At 40.5% G+C, this 17477-nt stretch overlaps 1 protein-coding gene across 3 annotated transcripts in view; it reads right to left on the reverse strand.

Moving 5' to 3' along the window:
* Positions 1–17477, reverse strand: part of LOC149231281 (haloacid dehalogenase-like hydrolase family protein) — a 574449-nt gene that overhangs the window by 185946 nt on the left and 371026 nt on the right. For all 3 annotated transcript variants that reach the window (XM_089379150.1, XM_089379151.1, XM_089379149.1), the window contains 3 exons: positions 13166–13363; positions 12758–12859; positions 12222–12286 (listed from right to left, as the gene is read on the reverse strand). In XM_089379150.1, the coding sequence (XP_089235276.1) occupies positions 12222–12286; positions 12758–12859; positions 13166–13363 (365 nt within the window). The remainder of the gene's footprint in view (positions 1–12221; positions 12287–12757; positions 12860–13165; positions 13364–17477) is intronic.

Below are 17477 nucleotides of genomic sequence, written 5' to 3' on the forward strand. Positions count from 1 at the left end.
CGTCACCCTTCCCTTGTTGCTGCTCTACTAGAAACAACTTCTATCACACGGGACAATTGTTTTCTGCTACTATTGCTCCGCTCGGATGATGTCCTCAATTCTCCTGTGATTTGCAACCATGCTTTGATACCATGTTGAAGTTTCTAAGTCTACCAGTTAGAAACCTTCCATGCACTTTACTGATTTATTCCTACTTACTTGTTCCATTACTTAACAAATTATTTACAATGTAAATACTGAAAATAAACACTAGTGCATGCTCAACATATTACAGGTCATCAACTGAAGGAAACAGAAACAAGAACACAAAATGACACTGTTATTTTTGGACCAATGTCCACGGAAAATCCCAATGCGGGAAAACCGGTGTAGCTATCTAAGGGTTTTCTTATTAAGCAATTTCAGAGTACAATCTGGGTGCCAAATCTGACTTACCCAACAGAGAATTTCCTTGGTAGTAGTACCTCTTAGTCTAAGACAAATGTCCTAGCTGAAACCCGGATAAACCTTCTGGCAGCGCCAATCTACCCCAGAAACCCCAGCGTTTCCCTTTATGGACTGCTTCAGCCTCTCTCTGCCCAGTGTTGGCCCTGCGTCACCCTAAATGGGCCTGCGTCAGCTTTAGGAGGCCCTGCGTCAACCTTCTGGCCCTCTGCGTCAACAACGCTGGCCTGTCTGAAGCACTGCGTAGCTCGTGGCTGCCTCTGCGTGGCCCTACGTGAGCCCTGGCTGCTACTACGTTACTCTCTCTGGCTCCTGCACTGATCTCCCAACACTATCTCTGCCTCTCTGTCTCTCTGTACTCAATGTCCCTAAGCTGCAACTCCGATCACTGATTCTATGTCTCTTAGCAAACCCCGCTCTAGAGAATAGAATGAGTCATCATCTGGTGTATTCTCCAAGTGACCCTCAAACCTCCTCTTATACTTTTATCGTTGACATATCAACAGCTAAGATTAAGTCCCTAATCGATGGCTAAGATTAGATCTAGCTTGATCCATGTCTTTTGGACCATTCTAACACAATTTTATATTAATCCACATTAATATTTTAATTTCCCTTAGTTTAGACTTAGGGACTCCATTAAAAATATTAATTATTTTAATATCTCCTGAACTGTTTAGAATCTGCCCAAACCCTTTCTGGGTATTGGAAATCTCATGTGCCCCAACCTCTCCACGAAATTTCATGGCTAGAGCACATCGATGCTACCCCAAATCAACACATATGAGTTGTCCAAGGTGGAGTTTGGCCCTAGTTGCCAAATTTCACACGTAGTCCTTCCTTTTATAGGCTTCTTACGGGGTAGAATGGGTCCTTAGGCTGACTTGATCTTTTCTTAGGCTGACATGGTGTGAAGATTCCATAATTCATATTTTACTTAATAGTAAACTTTTTACATGATTCAAAAGCCCAAGAAGGGTCTCTTTAAATATACAATAATTCTATAGACTCAGAATAAATCCTATAAGTCCTCAATGGGGACTTTGACCTAAAACATGGGGACCCAAGCATGAAACCCATGCTTTCATAAGTCACAATAACAATAATAATAATTCTTTTCGTTATTCTTTTGACAACTACATTACATAATGACTCAAGTACATTATTGAAGACCGAACATAGTTACTTTTTCCAACACTTAGAAAGCCCAACAACATGTATTGTTGATCATTCGACCTCTTGAGAGGCTTATTATTTTGCTTATGAACTAGTTTGGTGGGCTTGTCACCAAAAGTTAGTTATTTTGCACATTTTATTTTAGAGGCTAATGTAGGCCAAAGTAGCTAAATCATACTCATTAGAAGTGTATAAATAGAAGTGATGAAGATTCATTTTAGCATCATCACTTGGATTTGGAACTAGCATCTCTTTAGAGATTTTCGTTATCCTTCTTGGAGGACGAAGTTTTGGAGCATGGAATGAATTTTGAAGTTTGGATAATTTTCATGTCTTGGAGCTTCTTGTTGGCAAGTTTTTTGGATGGTTGGATATATTCTTATACATGTAAGTACATTTTAATGCTATTCTTTCTTTCTAATTTTTTCACATACATTGTTGCTGGTATTTCGCTATACTAGGGCTTATTTGTTGCATCTCTTATGCGAAGTTGTGGAAATTTTGTTTCTAGATAGTGAATGCTTCATGTATGAGCCACGTATAATGAATGAATGTTCCTATGGATGTTTCATTATTGAAATTCATCTTGACACGCCATTTACCTTGCAAAACAAAGTATAAAGTCTTTGAAGTTGCTTTTGTTGTTGCCCTAGTGCCAAGCGAAGTTGTCTTTGAGGCCTCCTTAACCTAGAAAATTCAAAGGTCCACAGTCATAATTCTACCTAACTCCAATCTCCCCAAAGGATTAGGCACTGGTAGACCCAAAGGTGATCACCTTAAACCTATTTTCATTCTCCCCTTTCCTCTTCTCTAGGTCTAGTCCTCTAGGTCACCTAGGGAATCAATTATCTCACGATCTAGCCATCCAAATACTTTGATTTTTGGTCCACAACTGCATTGGTGTGTCCTTAAGAAGCCACCCAAATTTCATGAGATTCCAACAGTGGGATCTTGAGATATCACAAGCCTTAGCTCGAAGACCAATTCTTGCCCTTGGTTTCCCTTAGACTATTAACCTCATTGGGATCCTTGCATTGCCTTTCATTGAAAATTCATTCCTTGATCCATTTCCCCTCCCTAATTAGTTCAAGCATATCATTGGTTGCTAAATCATATCCCCTTGGCCGAACCTCGGGTCCACTTGGTCCTGTGTGGTCCCTGCACTATCAAGGCTAATTCTTCAAAGATCACTAGGAATCCAAGTTTTCACAAGAATTCCAAGGCCTAGGAACCTCGATTATAAGATACATACCTTAAACCTAAACCTTGAAATTCCCCTTAAGCCCTTCCTTGAGAGCTTTAAACCTTGCCTCCAAAGCAAGCAAACCACATATTTGAGCCTCTCTTCTGAATAGGATTCTACAATCACCCCTCACCCTATTCTTGGTCTATCCATTTAGTGATCCTCATCATAATGGGTCTCCTCCCATTGGTGAAAGTTCATAAAGAGAAGTGAGCCATAGCTGAGGTGACAGTGGGCTATTGCTCCACTTGTTGCCCTTAGCCTAGTAATTGCCCTTCAAGGATCCCCCTTTAGGACCCCTGCTAGTTTGAGCAGTAATAGGCCGAACCTTAGAGAGACACCTATTCGGATTGGCAAACAAGTATAAATACCCCATTGGGGTGATCTCCAAAGGCAGTTCAATGGTTCTGAGATTTCGGATGGGTCTGAGGTTCTCTTGGTCTACTCTCTATCGCAGGGCTACACTCGCATGAGGACCTCTCTCGCATTGGCTACAGGATTATGCTCCCATGTCTAATCTCACTCCCCTTGTTTAGAATTATACTTTCGCTCTTGCTCGGGATTATGTTCTTGCTTTTGTTCACGATCATACACTCGCTATAGGACTATTCTATGTTCTTGCTTCAAGGCTCTCGTTTCGTGACTCTCGCATGACTGAGGCTACAGGATTGATGTTTCATGGTCTAATCTCTCTATACATTCAATCTCGTATCTCTACATGATCTCATGGTAATGGCATATGGTTTCACTATAATAACACATGGACTTGCACCTTTGTATGGTCTTTGGTTTCACTGTAATGGTAATGTAGTTACATCTAAGGTCTTGCATTAGTATATGGCCCGCATGGCCCGACAATATATGGCCCGAATGGCCCGACAATATATAGCCCACATGGCCCAATAGTATATGGCCTGGATGGCCTGAAAGTATATGGCCCGCATGGCTCAACAATATATGGCCCACATGGCCCTGCAATATATGGTTTACATGGCCCAGTGGTGTATGGCCCGCATGGCCTAGTAGTATATGGCCCACATGGCCCAGTGGTGTGGCCTGATAGTATGGTTCGCATGGCTCGGTGGTATGGTTCGCATGTCCTGGTGGTATGGCTCATATGGCTCGCATGGCCCGTAGTAATATGGCTCGCGTTAACTCGCTTCCAATTCTTCAATGGCTCACTATCATTGATGGCTTGTCTCTATATGATATGGCTCTCCTGTTAGTTTTTGGTAACATCGGAAGTGCTCTAGCCTTGAAAATTGGTGGAAATGCTAAGGCACATGAGTTCTAAAGAACCAAAAAACTGTTTGGTGAAATTCCATCCGGATTTTATTTTATTAAAATAATTAATATATTTAATGGAGTTCCTAAGTCTAAACTTAAGAAAATTAAAATATTAATGGGCATTAATCAAAATATGGGTGAGAATGATCTAGAAGGCGGATCAAGTCATGTTTTAATCTTAGCCGTTGATTAGAGACTTAATCTCAGTCGTTGAAGACTCAACAAGAAAAGTATAAAATGGAGGCTTGGGGTTCATTTGGAAATACAGAGAGAGAGAGAGAGAGAGAGAGAGAGAGTTGATCTGGAATTCGATTTATGGGGCTAGGAAGCTGAGAAATTCGAACTAAGTGATCATTCAACAACAGAGGGGCACTGAGAATCTAGGAGAAGGACTTTCCGGAGAATACTGACAAAGAGGCAGAGAGAGCTTGCAGAGAGGCAACGTCGTAGCTGAGAAAGCTGATGTTGGGCCAGTCTAGGCCCATGTAGTCCTGACACAGAGCCAGAAGGGCCAGCGCAGAGAAGAAAAACTACCTATTATGTAGAAGCCGGAACTATCGAGAACAACCGGAACTGCCAGGAACTGCCGAAACAGCCGGGAGAGCTGACACAGAGGACAAAGAAGGTGATGCAGAGCCAACGCAGAAATAGTCGGGTTCCAAAAATAAGTGTGTCCTATGTATCTTGTTCTTTACTCTGTTTTATGTTTCATGAGATCAAATATTTAATTAGTGTAGGCTACAGAAGTAATTTTCTTTAGTATTCAGAAGAATAACTTGATGAAAGTAATTTAAAAATCAAGTAGGTGAAGTAGATTCAGATTTGCTGTAGTAGGGGTTCCTTCAGTGTAGGAATTTTCACATGGTATAAGAGCATTGATTTTGAAATAGGAAGAGAAGATCCAGTGTTGAGCAGTGAGGCCGAAAGTTGCACTTAGCAACAACTTGAATCCCCTTGAAGGGATTGCCCAGTCCTTGTCGGGAAGCAGATCCGACGAAATCTCTCTCTGAGTGAGACGACAGAGAGGTACAATTTCCAATTCGTGAGTTTGCAAAGGCAGAGGGAGTGACATAGAGCCTCAGCGCAGTGCTTGAAGGGCGCAGTTTCTGTCAGCGCAGAAATCCTCTGGAAAAGAACGAAGACACGTAGAAGGGGAAATTTTCTCCTCAAAGAACTTTCTGCTAGAAAGTTCAAATTTTTCACTTATTGAGCAATTACGCAGATCTAAGTAGTGTCTAGAGGAGTCATTTCGAATTTCTCACTTGTTGAGCAATTAAGCAGTTCTAAGCAGTGACTAGAGAAGTCATCTCGAGGCCTACGTCAATAGTGTTGTAGTTGTTCCTGTTGACAAAGATCAAAAGAAGAAGTACAAGGCCGAGCAGGGGAAGGCAAAGACGCTCATTCTCGATGGAGTTCGAGATCATGTGGTCTCACACTTGCACGGCAAGGATACACCGTGAGAGATGTGGGAAGCCTTGTCTTTTGTGTATGAAGGCTCTTCCGAACAATGGAAGATGTATTTAGAGCAGAAGTTGCAGCGGACTTTGATGCAGAAATCAGTAAAGTGCATGGAGGGTTTCTAACTGGTAGACTTGGAAACTTCGACAGTAGTGGGTGTGGCACAAAGACAAAGGAGGAGGAGAAGAACGCAGCTCTATTATCAAAGGGATAGCAGAAGCCAAAGCGAAAGAACGACATTTCGAAGGTGAAATGTTTCAATTGTGGTGAGATGGGCCACTATGCATTCCAGTGTCCTTCGAAGCAAAAGGATAAGGACGAGAAGCATGATCCAAAGGTTGCAGTCACAAAGATTGACAAGGATGAGTTTGCCATCAGTGCCCACACATCTCCATGAGGGACATGGGGCGATATTGAGCAGTAGTCGGGAGGACTATGTGTGGGAAGGTTCCTTGAGGAGTCCACCTCTTGGATCAATTCCTTGCTATGAGAGCCCAAGGCTCTGCAGTAACGAGATGGACTTAGTGTCAAATGACGTAGTGGATTGTTTGGAGGACAGATGCAGTGGCTTGGGATGAGAGACTGATCAATGCAAAGCAAGGTTGACAACAATGCAACACAGTGCAGGAGTCAGCAGTAGCGCAAAAGATTCAGAGTGTCAGAATCAGCAGCAGTGCAAGAAGGAGGTGCTTCAGAAACAGAGTAGCATGCAAGTGGACATTGTTGCTAGAGCACTTTCCTCGCTAAGAGGGTGTGTTAGTTTTGGTAGCATTGGAAGTGCTCTAGCCTTGAATATTGGTGGAGAGGCTAAGGCACATGAGTTCAAAAGAACCCATAAACCATTTGGTGAAATTCCACCCGGATTGTATTTTATTAGAATAATTAATATTTTTAATGGAGTTCCTAAATCTAAACTTAGGAAAATTAAAATATTAATGGGCATTAATCAAAATATGGGTGAGAATGATCTAGAAAGCGAATCAAGTCATGTTTTAATCTTAGTCATTGATTAGAGACTTAATCTCAGTGGTTGAGACTCAACAGGAAAAGCATAAAATGGAGGCTTGGGGTTCATTTGGAAATACACAAAGAGAGAAAGAGAGAATTGATTTGGAGTTTGATTTCTGGGGCTAGGAAGCTGATAAATTCGAACTAAGTGATCATTCAGCAGTAAAGGGGCAGTGAGAATCCGAGAGGAGGACTTTCCGAAGAACACTAACAGAGAAGCAGAGAGAGCTTGCAAAGAGGCAGCAGAGTAGACAGGAGAGATGATGTTGGGCCAGTTTGGGCCCATGCAGTCCTAACGCAGAGCCAGAAGGGCCAACGCAGAGCAGAAAAGTTGCCTGTTACGCAGAAGACGGAACTGCCAGAACAGCCGTGAGAGCTGACACAGAGGGAAGAGAAGGTGATGCAGCGCTGACGCAGAGCCAACGTAGAAATAGACGAGGTTAAACAGTCTTGTGCCGAATCAACCAGAATTATGTCAGGTGAAGTGAGGAACTCACTCAGATTTACCACCAGTATTTTCTCTATAAAGGATTACTAGATAAGCATCCTTGATTTTTATTCAGATATTTCTCCTACATAATAATAAACCCTTAGAACTGCTACACCGATTTTCCCGCATTGGGTTTTTCCGGGGACTATTGTGTCCAAAAATAAGTGTGTCCTAAGTATCTTGTTCTTTACTCTATTTTCTGTTTCATGAGATCAAATATTTAATTAGTGTAGGCTACAGAAGTAATTTGCTTTAGTATTCAGAAGAATAACTTGATGAAAGTAATTTAAAAATCAAGTAGGTGAAGTAGATTCAGATTTGTTGCAGTAGGGGTTCCTTCAGTGTAGGAATTTTCACATCTCCTTCATTCAGGTTTGCATTCTTCAAGTTAAGGTTGACAGTGATGGTATATGAATAAGGTTATATGTCAATTTATGCCACAGTGATATGGCAGAAGCCTTCTTGGACTCATTTGATTATTGGAAGTCAATTCACAATCGAAGTTGTGAACTGACTTGGAGTGGTCACAGGAGGCTTGGTGTAATGATATATCTCACTATGGATGTAATTTGTATCTCAACTGAAAAATTGATTAATGTCTAATAGAAGAAGAAGAATTGAATTATGGGTTTTCCCCTTTCTGGGGATTTCCCCTGGTCTTTGACGAAATCCTGGTGTCTCTATTTGTGCATGTTTTTCTTCTAACATTCCTTTATGTTTCGTTGCATTCTCAAGTTATTGTTCTTTCTACATAATTGCTAATGATGTTACGATGTTGTGGGGTGAATAAAAGATGTAATGCAATTATCTAAAGCGAATAACAATATAGCCCTAAGAAAATTCAACAGAAAAATCAGATTGTACTTTTGATGAATTGAATAATTTCTCCTAAGAAAAGATTGCTGGGTTATTTTCCCTATTTAGGGTTTTCCCAAGGTAATAATTTGTGTCTCTTGTGTTTGGCTATCTCTTCATGATCCTACTGTCATTATTATTTTACTATTGAGATTTTCTATGCATAATTGCTTATTGATCAATGTGACAGAAGAAGGATTAATTAAGAAATCATTGGAAAGTAATTATTAGACTAGAAGATCATTAAAAATCAACAAGATACATATCAAGATTGTATAATGGAAGAAAACCAAGCAAAACTGTAAAAGAAGATTTACACTCCACAAAGTAGTTTATGTTGGAATTTCTAAGTTTGACACGTTAGAAACCCTTCATACACTTTACTGATTTATTCCTACCTATTTGTTTTGTTAATTAACAAGTTATTTACCATGTAAATACTGGAAATAAATACAAGTACATGCTCAACACATTACAGATCATCAACTGAAGGAAATAGAAACAAGCACACAAGTGACACCGTTGTTTTTGGACTAATGTCCTCGGAAAAACCCAATTTGGGAAAACCAATGTAGCTATCTAAGGGTTTGATTTATTAAGAAATTTCAGAATACAATCTGGGTGCCAAATCTGGCTCACCCAACAGAGAAAAATCTCGACAGTAGTACATCTCTACTCAAAAGCAAATATTCTAGCTGAAACCCCAGATAAATACTTTGGCAGCTCCACAGATCCAATCTACCCCACGAAACCCCAGTGTTAGCCTCTCTCTGGCCCAACATTAGCCCAACGTCACTTTGGCTTGGCCTGCGTCAGCCTCTGGAGGCACTGCGTCAGCCCTCTGGCCCTCTATGTCACCCACGGTGGACCTCTGAGGCATTGCGCAACTCCTGGCTGCCTCTGCGTCCCTCTCCGGCTACTGCGTTGATCCTCTCGGTGCTATCTCTGCCTCTCTACTTTTGTACTCACTACCCCTCAGCTGCAACTCTGATCACTCTCTCAACTTTCTCAGCAAACCCAGCCCCAGAAAGTCGAAATCTTGATCTCTTGGTGTGTTCTCCAAGTGACCCTCAAGCCTCCTCTTATACTTGTCTCGTTGACAAATCAACGGCCGAGATTAAGTCCCTAATCAACGACTAAGATTAAATCTGACTTGATCCATGACCTTTGGACCATTCTAACTCAGTATTATATTAATTCACATTAATATTCTATTTCCCCTAAGATTAGACTTAGGGACTCCATTAAAAATATTAGTTATTTTAATATCTCCCAAACTGTTCAGGATCTGCCCAAACCATTTCTGGGTATTGGAGACCTCATGTGCCTTAGCCTCTCCACCAATTTTCGTGACTAGAGCACATCTGATGCTACCCCAAATCAACGCTCCCTCTTAGCGAGGACTATGCTCTAGCAATACTCCTCACTGAGTATCACCCTGATCATCCAGCATCGGTCCCTGTGTTGATGCTAGGCCTACTGCCCATCATCTGCACTGTTGCACCCTGTACTGCTACCCATGGCCCTGCCACTGCCACTGCTGCATCCGTACTGCAACTCCCTCTGCATCCGTGTTGTTGCCCATGGCCATACCACTGCCATTGCTGCATCTGCACTGCAACCCCTCTCATCATGCTGCATCGTGCTGCCCATAGCACTACCACTGCTAACTGCTGCACTGCAACTCAGTTACTAAGAAGTAAGCAACTAATCTCCCAACTCTAACATCTTCGTCAAGCTAAAAACACTCCTGATGCTGAAGCTTCGTCTGTTGTTGAAAAGTTCTCCCTCTCTAACCTCTGCGCTACTGCAACAACTCCATGCATCTCACATCGTTGCACACCTCTCTATGCCATCCTGCACTGGTGCAACATTCTCGTGCCTCTTGCCCTCGCCATTGCATCCTCGTACCTGTGATTATCAGCCGGGTCAACTGGGATAGCTATCGTCCTCAAGGTGAAGTGCTTGACACAATTCATGTCTAGTACGGATAAGATTCTGGCCTTCTAGACTACGAAGCTTGAGACTCTGTCTAGTTTGTCCTGGTCTCTTACTCCGTGTAGTTCCATTTTGTTGCTCCTCTACTTCCCTCCTGGAAGTTCTCGATATGACTCCTCTGAGCCTCGATTTCCCTCCTAGAAACCCTTTTGCCAATGTCGAGATGCCCCTCTCCAATCGTATGTGCAGCTGCAACACTGATCTGGACTCCTTGGCTAGAAATCCACCACTGCAGCAACTCCCTCTACCTTGGCCTTGCCCTGTTAGGTATTGTTCTGACTACAGTACCCCACCATCTCCACTCTGCAACCTACCCACAACCTCCTAAACCCCAGCAAACTGAAGGTTAGAGCTCCTAGGCTTTGCGCAAACCCGGCACCGACAAATCAACCTCCTCAGCCAACTGCGTCAGCCCTCCTGACCTCTGCGTAGCTTTGCGTGAGCTTGCCTTTGCCTCCCTCAGCCTCCACGCTACCTCTTCCTGGCTCAATCTTGATGTCGTAGGCACTGCGTCACCCTTCCTTGCTGCTACTCTGCTAGGAATAACTTTTATCACTCAGGACAGTGGTTTTCCACTGTTGCTGCTCTGTTCGGTTCATGTCCTCAGTTCTCCTGTGATCTGCAACCACGCTCTGATAAGATGTTGGAATTTCTAAGTCTGACACGTTCGAAACCCTTCATGCACTTTACTAATTTATTCCTACCTACTTGTTTTGTTAATTAACAAGTTATTTACCATGTAAGTACTGGAAATAAATACAAGTACATGCTCAACACATTATAGACCATCAACTGAAGGAAATGGAAACAAGCACGCAAGTGACATCTTTGTTTTTGGACTAATGTCCCCAGAAAAACCCAATGCAGGAAAACCGGTGCAGCTATCTGAGGGTTTGATTTATTAAGAAGTTTCAGAATACAATCTGGGTGCCAAATCCGACTCGCCCAACAAAGAAAAATCTCGGCAATAGTACCTCTCTACTCGAAAGAAGATATTCTGGCTGAAACCCCAGATAAATACTCTGACAGCTCCATAGCTCCAATCTGCCCCACGAAACCCCAACGTCAGCCTCTAGGGACTGCCTCAGCCTCTCTCTCGCCCAACGTTATCCCAGTGTCACTCTCGCTTGGCTTGCGTCAACCTCTAGAGGCACTGCGTCTACCCTCTGGCCCTCTGCATCACCCACGCTGGCCCTTTGAGGCACTACGCAGCTCCTGGTTGCCTCTGCGTGAACCCTTGGCTACTACTGCGTCCATCTCTCCGGCTACTACACTGATCCTCCTTGTGGTATCTCTGTCTCTCTGCTTTTGTATTCACTTCCCCTACACTGCAACTCTGATCACTCTCTCAACGTTCTCAGCAAACCCAACCCTAGAAAGTCGAAATCTTGATCTCTTGGTGTGTTCTCCAAGTGACCCTCAAGCCTCCTCTTATACTTTTCTCGTTGACAAATCAACGGCCGAGACTAAGTCCCTAATCAATGGCTAAGATTAGAACTGGCTTGATCCATGACTTTTGGACCATTCTAACTCAGTTTTATATTAATTCACATTAATATTTTATTTTCCCTAAGTTTAGACTTAGGGACTCCATTAAAAATATTAATTATTTTAATATCTCCCAAACTATTTAAAATCTGCCCAAACCATTTCTGGGTATTGGAGATCTCATGTGCCTTAGCCTCTTCACCAATTTTCGTGGCTAGAGCACATCCGATGCTACCCCAAATCAACAGTTTAAATGCTATCTTTTCAAAATGGAGACATTCAGTCTATGTAGAATGTTCACAAACTAAAATGAAACTATTACTAAGTCGATGAGTTCTTCTATGCTCTACTTTGAAGGCTACCTTTTTTGTCACATGTGAGAGGAATCATAAATGAATTTTGTTGATTATATGCTAAAATTTTCAAATAGACGTTGGTATTTTCTCACTTGTTCATAACAATATTTTTTAATGAAGACTTAAACAAATAGAGCGACATATTCCAACCTTATAATAATAAACTTTGCAAAAGGATCATAATAAGACTAAATAAATTCTATCTTCTTTATTTGAATTGAACTCCTCATTATTATCTTTTAAGTTTGATAGAAAAAAAAGTCTTATAGCTGGTACCAAAATCAGTAGAATATGAAAGTATGGCATATATTGACAACAGATGCTACTTTTAACAAGCCATATTATACCACCAACCTTTGGCAAATAAAGTTTCCTCTCGTAACAAATCATAGTTGAGTGTAGATGAAGATATAAGTACCTCAAAGCATGGTTTTCAGTGTCTGCAACATATAACACATTTTTCTTTGGATTGTATGCTAATCCCTGCAAATATAAAGAAACTATTTCAAACTTACTTTATATTTTTTTACCATTTCAAACGTAATATGCATATGTTGTCAGAAGTTAACAAGGAATTGATCTGATACCAAACAACATAACAAATGGCTCTACACTCCCTATTAAACGAAACAAGCAGTGCATATATGAACATGGCATGTGTGTAGAATGCGTGCATAAAACCACAAGCATAGACATAAAAAATCAAGAAAGTTGTATGCATTTTATTTAGGTATACATAAAAAATCAAGAAAGTTATATGCATTTTAATATGAAGGTGTACATGTGCAGTGTCTCAATGAGAGAGATGCATGTATATATTGAAAAAACATAATAATAATTGATAGAAAAAGAGAAAAAAATCAAAACATGACAAGCAATTGAATCATGTTACTTTAATCTAGAGATAATGCTTAAAGTAAAAAACAGAAATGAGGTCAATTCATGATTGCTTACTTGAGGGCGGTTGAAGGTGGCATATTCAAATGCACCATCTCTTAGAACTTCTCCGCTACCTCCAACTTGCATGATAAAGTTTCCCTCGAGATCAGTCACCACCTTTAGTTACCATCAAATATATATGTCACTCATTTAGTATTCCGACGAACCAATAATTTTTTCACAGAAAAATCAGAAGTACTAATTTCATCTTTTTTGATGTTTAAAATTGACTTGAAATTTGAATGTTACTCGAACCATGGTCATTCTAAGTAGCCTACCAAAATTAAAACTTAGAGATGCTTATGAATAAGTATGAATCATTTTCTATGATCCCAGAAAACAAAAACATTGAAAACACGAGTAGGAAATAAAGCACTTATAATTTATCCATAATAAATGATCAAGAGAACCCAGTGTACGAACAATTCGATGGTTATTGCTGTCTGAGATAAACAACCGATGATTAGTAAGATCTGTTGCCAACTTTCCAGGAAACTTTAGAGGTGATGATAGAAGTCGAGTGTCTTTATCCTTCTCTAAAGCTTCGGGAATAGGGTGATTATCTAGAAGTTGCTTTTCACCGTAAAACTGAAGAGCAGCCTCAACGAAGTCGTCTAGATCCTGAAACAAATTCAACATGATATGTTAAAGATTATCAATAATAAATTAATATTCTAAAGTCAATGTTCTTCATTCTGTTTAAAGTTGTAAAAAACCCATGCCAGTTGGAAAACTGAAAACCAAAAATATTTAAACTCAAGGAAAACGTGTTGCAAGGGACAGCATAGTACACCCAAAACCATGAAAAAATAAAAAAGCAAACCACAGGAACAAAATCATAGTTAGCTAAGCATCTTGAGTATAACCAGTAGGTTCCATAAAATAGGCATGACAGATGCTGCCTGTGCTATGTCACAGATGAAACAGGTGTGCATGCTTTTCTGGAGATTTCATGCTGCAAAAGTGTTGAAGAATGTAACTAGCATCGGTCTTCATAATTGTATTTGATGAAAAGAAAGAGAAAATAACTTTATTGTAAAAGAAAAAATATTTTGAAGCATGGGTTTCATGCTCTTTTATTTATTTTCTAGGTCAAAGTATCCATTGAAGGCTTCTAAGTTTTGTCTTGAGTCAATAGAGTCATTGCCATTTTTATTAGACCCTTGGGTTTTTGTATCATGTAAAAGAATTATTTTTGGGTCAAGTGTCATTTGTCACCTCCACACCAAGTCACCCCTGTCCTCATGAAGTCGGCCTGGAGTAGGGCTATTCGACCCAATAGAAAGAATATGTATAGAAAGGCAGCTCAACTCATTTGAAATGCACACTCAACAAGTTCGATCTACAAGAGAAAGAGGCAGAAAAGAAGAGAGAAGTTGAGAAGGAAGGAAGAAGTTGGGGAAGACAAAAACCGAGTTTTTTGGTATCTCTCTCTCACATGTGTGAAGTAACTAGATTGTAGTTGGGTCAACATTTCTGAATCTACTGCAGGTCCGAAATTCTGAAGCTAGGGGCCGAAATTCTGTCGTTAGGGGCCAAAATTCTAGATTGAAGTTACATCTGCAAAGCTAACACTTGGAGACTTTGGCAGGGATCATCGACTGGAAGGAAGGCTGACTTGGTGATTGGAGGAGGTCTTCGTCTAGGTATAAAGGGTCTTGGATTGTCTCATCTTGATTTAAATCTACTAGTGGAAGAGTTGGGCTGGGTTTTCCCCTTGGAGGGTTTTGCCTTGGCTGAGTGCCTACATCTTGTGTATGTTGTTCTTGTGGTCTTCATATACGTTTAATTTGTTAATTGATTGATGAAAGATAAAGAAGTAAAAGAAGCCAACATAAATCACAAGTAATCATCAAGAAAGAGGAATCAAACCCTAATTCCTATCAGCCTTTATTTCTCAACATGGTATCAAAGCTAAAGGTGAAAGAAGGACTAGTTGAAGGTCTCTTTGTTGGCTACCAATTGAAGGAAGGAAAAGCAACCTTGGAAAGGTCACTCCCTCAATGGCAAGTTATTTGAAGATGGGACCTAGTATCATGAAAATTGCAGGAAGATGCGTTGGAAGAGCGAAGGATTCTTGGCTGCACTTACAGGTATCTGAAAATTTCATCTATCACAGCAACTAGAAATTATTTTTCTAATTGTTAATTTATTTAACAATTTATCTGTTGTCTACTATGAAAAATATCAAATAATTCACATTGTGATTTTCACAAATAAACTGCAAAAGAAAATAGTGTTGGACACTAAGAAAATACTAGCACACACAACAATAATTAACATAGTTATTTTTGGACAAATGTCCCTAGAAAAACCCAACTTGGAAAAACCGGTGCAGCAACTGAGGGTTTTATTATTATGCAACGGTGAAATTATCTTAGTACAATCTGGATGCCGAAACAAACAATCCTACAAAGAAGAATACTAGCAAAAATATCTTGAGAGAAATTACCCTCACTTTGAGCAATCCCGACACTTGACTACCACTGAAAAGAAAGTCATCCAACTAGGCCTGCGTAGGCTTTGCATCAACCTGATTTTGCCTACCACACATGCTGCTCGGATCATCTGCTAATCAAGTCGGCCTTCCTGTTGTTTCCTAGAAAAATGCTTCTCTGGCACTCTGGAACCTCTGCCCAACCTCTAGAACTGAAAATGTCTTCCTTCCTCGGTAAATCGAATTGCCCACTGAAGCTTTGGCGCTAGGACAATGCAGCCTCCTTGAGAAATCTTGGCTTCTATGCAAATGCACTTGCCGGATCTGGAAATCTTCCTCTTGCTTCACTGTCTCTGCCCCTCATTGTCTCTGCTTCCTTCTCTGGCTTTCCGGCAACTATTGCTACTGATTTGGGGTAGCATCAGATGTGCTCTAGCCACGAAAATTGGTGGGGAGGCTGAGGCACATGAGATCTCCAATATCCAGAAATGGTTTGGGCAGATTCTAAACAGTTTGGAAGATATTAAAGTAATTAATGTTTTTAATGGGGTCCCAAAGTCTAAACTTAGGGAAAATAAAATATTAATGTGAATTAATATAAAATTGTGTTAGAATGGTCCAAAAATCATGGATCAAGCCAGATCTAATCTTAGTCATTGATTAGGGACTTAATCTCGGCCGTTGATTTGTCAACGAGAAAAGTATAAGAGGAGGCTTGAGGGTCACTTGGAGAACACACCAAGAGATCAAGATTTCGACTTTCTGGGGCTGGGTTTGCTGAGAAGGTTGAGAGAGTGATCAGAGTTGTAGCTGAGGGGCATTGAATACAGAAGCAAAGAGGTAGAGATAGCACCGGAGGATCAACGCAGTAGCCGAAGAGAGGGACGCAGAAGCAGCCAAGGGTTCACGCAGAGCCAGCCAGGGCGCACACAGAGCCAGCCAGGGCTCACGCAGGGCCAGCCAGGAGCTGCGCAGTGCCTTAGAGGGCCAACGTGGATGATGCAGAGGGCGAGAGGGCTAACACAGTGCCTCCAGAGGTTGACACAGGCCAAGCTAGAGAGACGCAGGGCTAACACTGGGCCAAAGAGAGGCTGATGCAGTCCCTAGAGGCTGACGTTGGGGTTTCGTGGGGCAGATTGGAGTTGTGGAGTTGCTGGAGTGTTTATCCAGGGTTTCAGCCAGAATATCTGTGTAGCATAAAAACTTACGCTGAAGTATGAAAAACTGATAGCTTGTAGATTTAATTGTTAAAAATACACACAAGTATTTAAATAATAAATTATTATTATATATAAAATATGTGAGATGATAATGAATGTACAATGAGGCCCTGCTTTTATACCTCAGCAGGTGACCTTTCATGAAAGGGCATGTCTTTTAGACATGCCTTTTCACTTAATTTAATGACTAATTTAACCTAAATAATATTTAATTATTTAATATTAATATTCATTTTATTTAGCTAATTGTTATGAATTATATTCATAACATAGCCTCTTTCTTCGGAAGCTTTGTCCTCAAAGCAATATTGCTGGGAATTGTCTTTGTTTTTGTTGTCCCGGCATATGTGAGGCGGAAAATCTCAGGTGGCTCAACGTCTATAATTTGCTTAATAACTCCATTTTTGAGTCCAAGGTTGTCTTTTTTTTCTTTCTTTTTTTTCTTTTTATAAGTCTAATTTTTTTTTATTTTTTTCTAACTCTATTTCTATTTTTTTATATAACACTAATAATTTTTTTTTTTTACACTATATATATTTACAATTATATAACTATAAAATATAATTATATAATGAAAATTTATATAGTTTAATGTATATATAATAATGTTGTTGTTGTTTTTTTTTTTAATATATATCTATATATATATAGTTTCGTTGTTAAAAAAAAAGGTACGACATGACTGTTGGAGGAACCAAGACTTCAATTGGCTGCAACGTTTTGACTGCAGTGAAAAGGAAAATGTGTCGAATGGTTTTGCTGTAGGAGTTAATGACAAACGACTGTTGTATCGAGCGTGGTCGACCGGTGAAGAAACCTTTGAGGCCTGGGGCTTCCCTAGATTTTTCCTCGGTGAAACCCTTTTAGTAGTGGGTTTCAAAATGCAATCCAACATTGGAACGTAATCATATACATTCATAATTTTCCCAACTTGCCATTTCATTGCCTGCAGAGCTACCGAGGGAGCCTTGTTGGATTCTAATATGGAGGGCAAGAAGGGGCCACTCAGCTTTGGTTCTGTATTTTGTATTTGCTCATTCATGACGGCGGCATCGTTCACTGCATAAAACGGTGTACT

This window comes from Pinus tabuliformis, chromosome J (assembly GCF_031772625.1).
Source record: "Pinus tabuliformis cultivar Carrire ecotype Pingquan chromosome J, CPIR1, whole genome shotgun sequence".
Taxonomy (NCBI): domain Eukaryota; kingdom Viridiplantae; phylum Streptophyta; class Pinopsida; order Pinales; family Pinaceae; genus Pinus; species Pinus tabuliformis.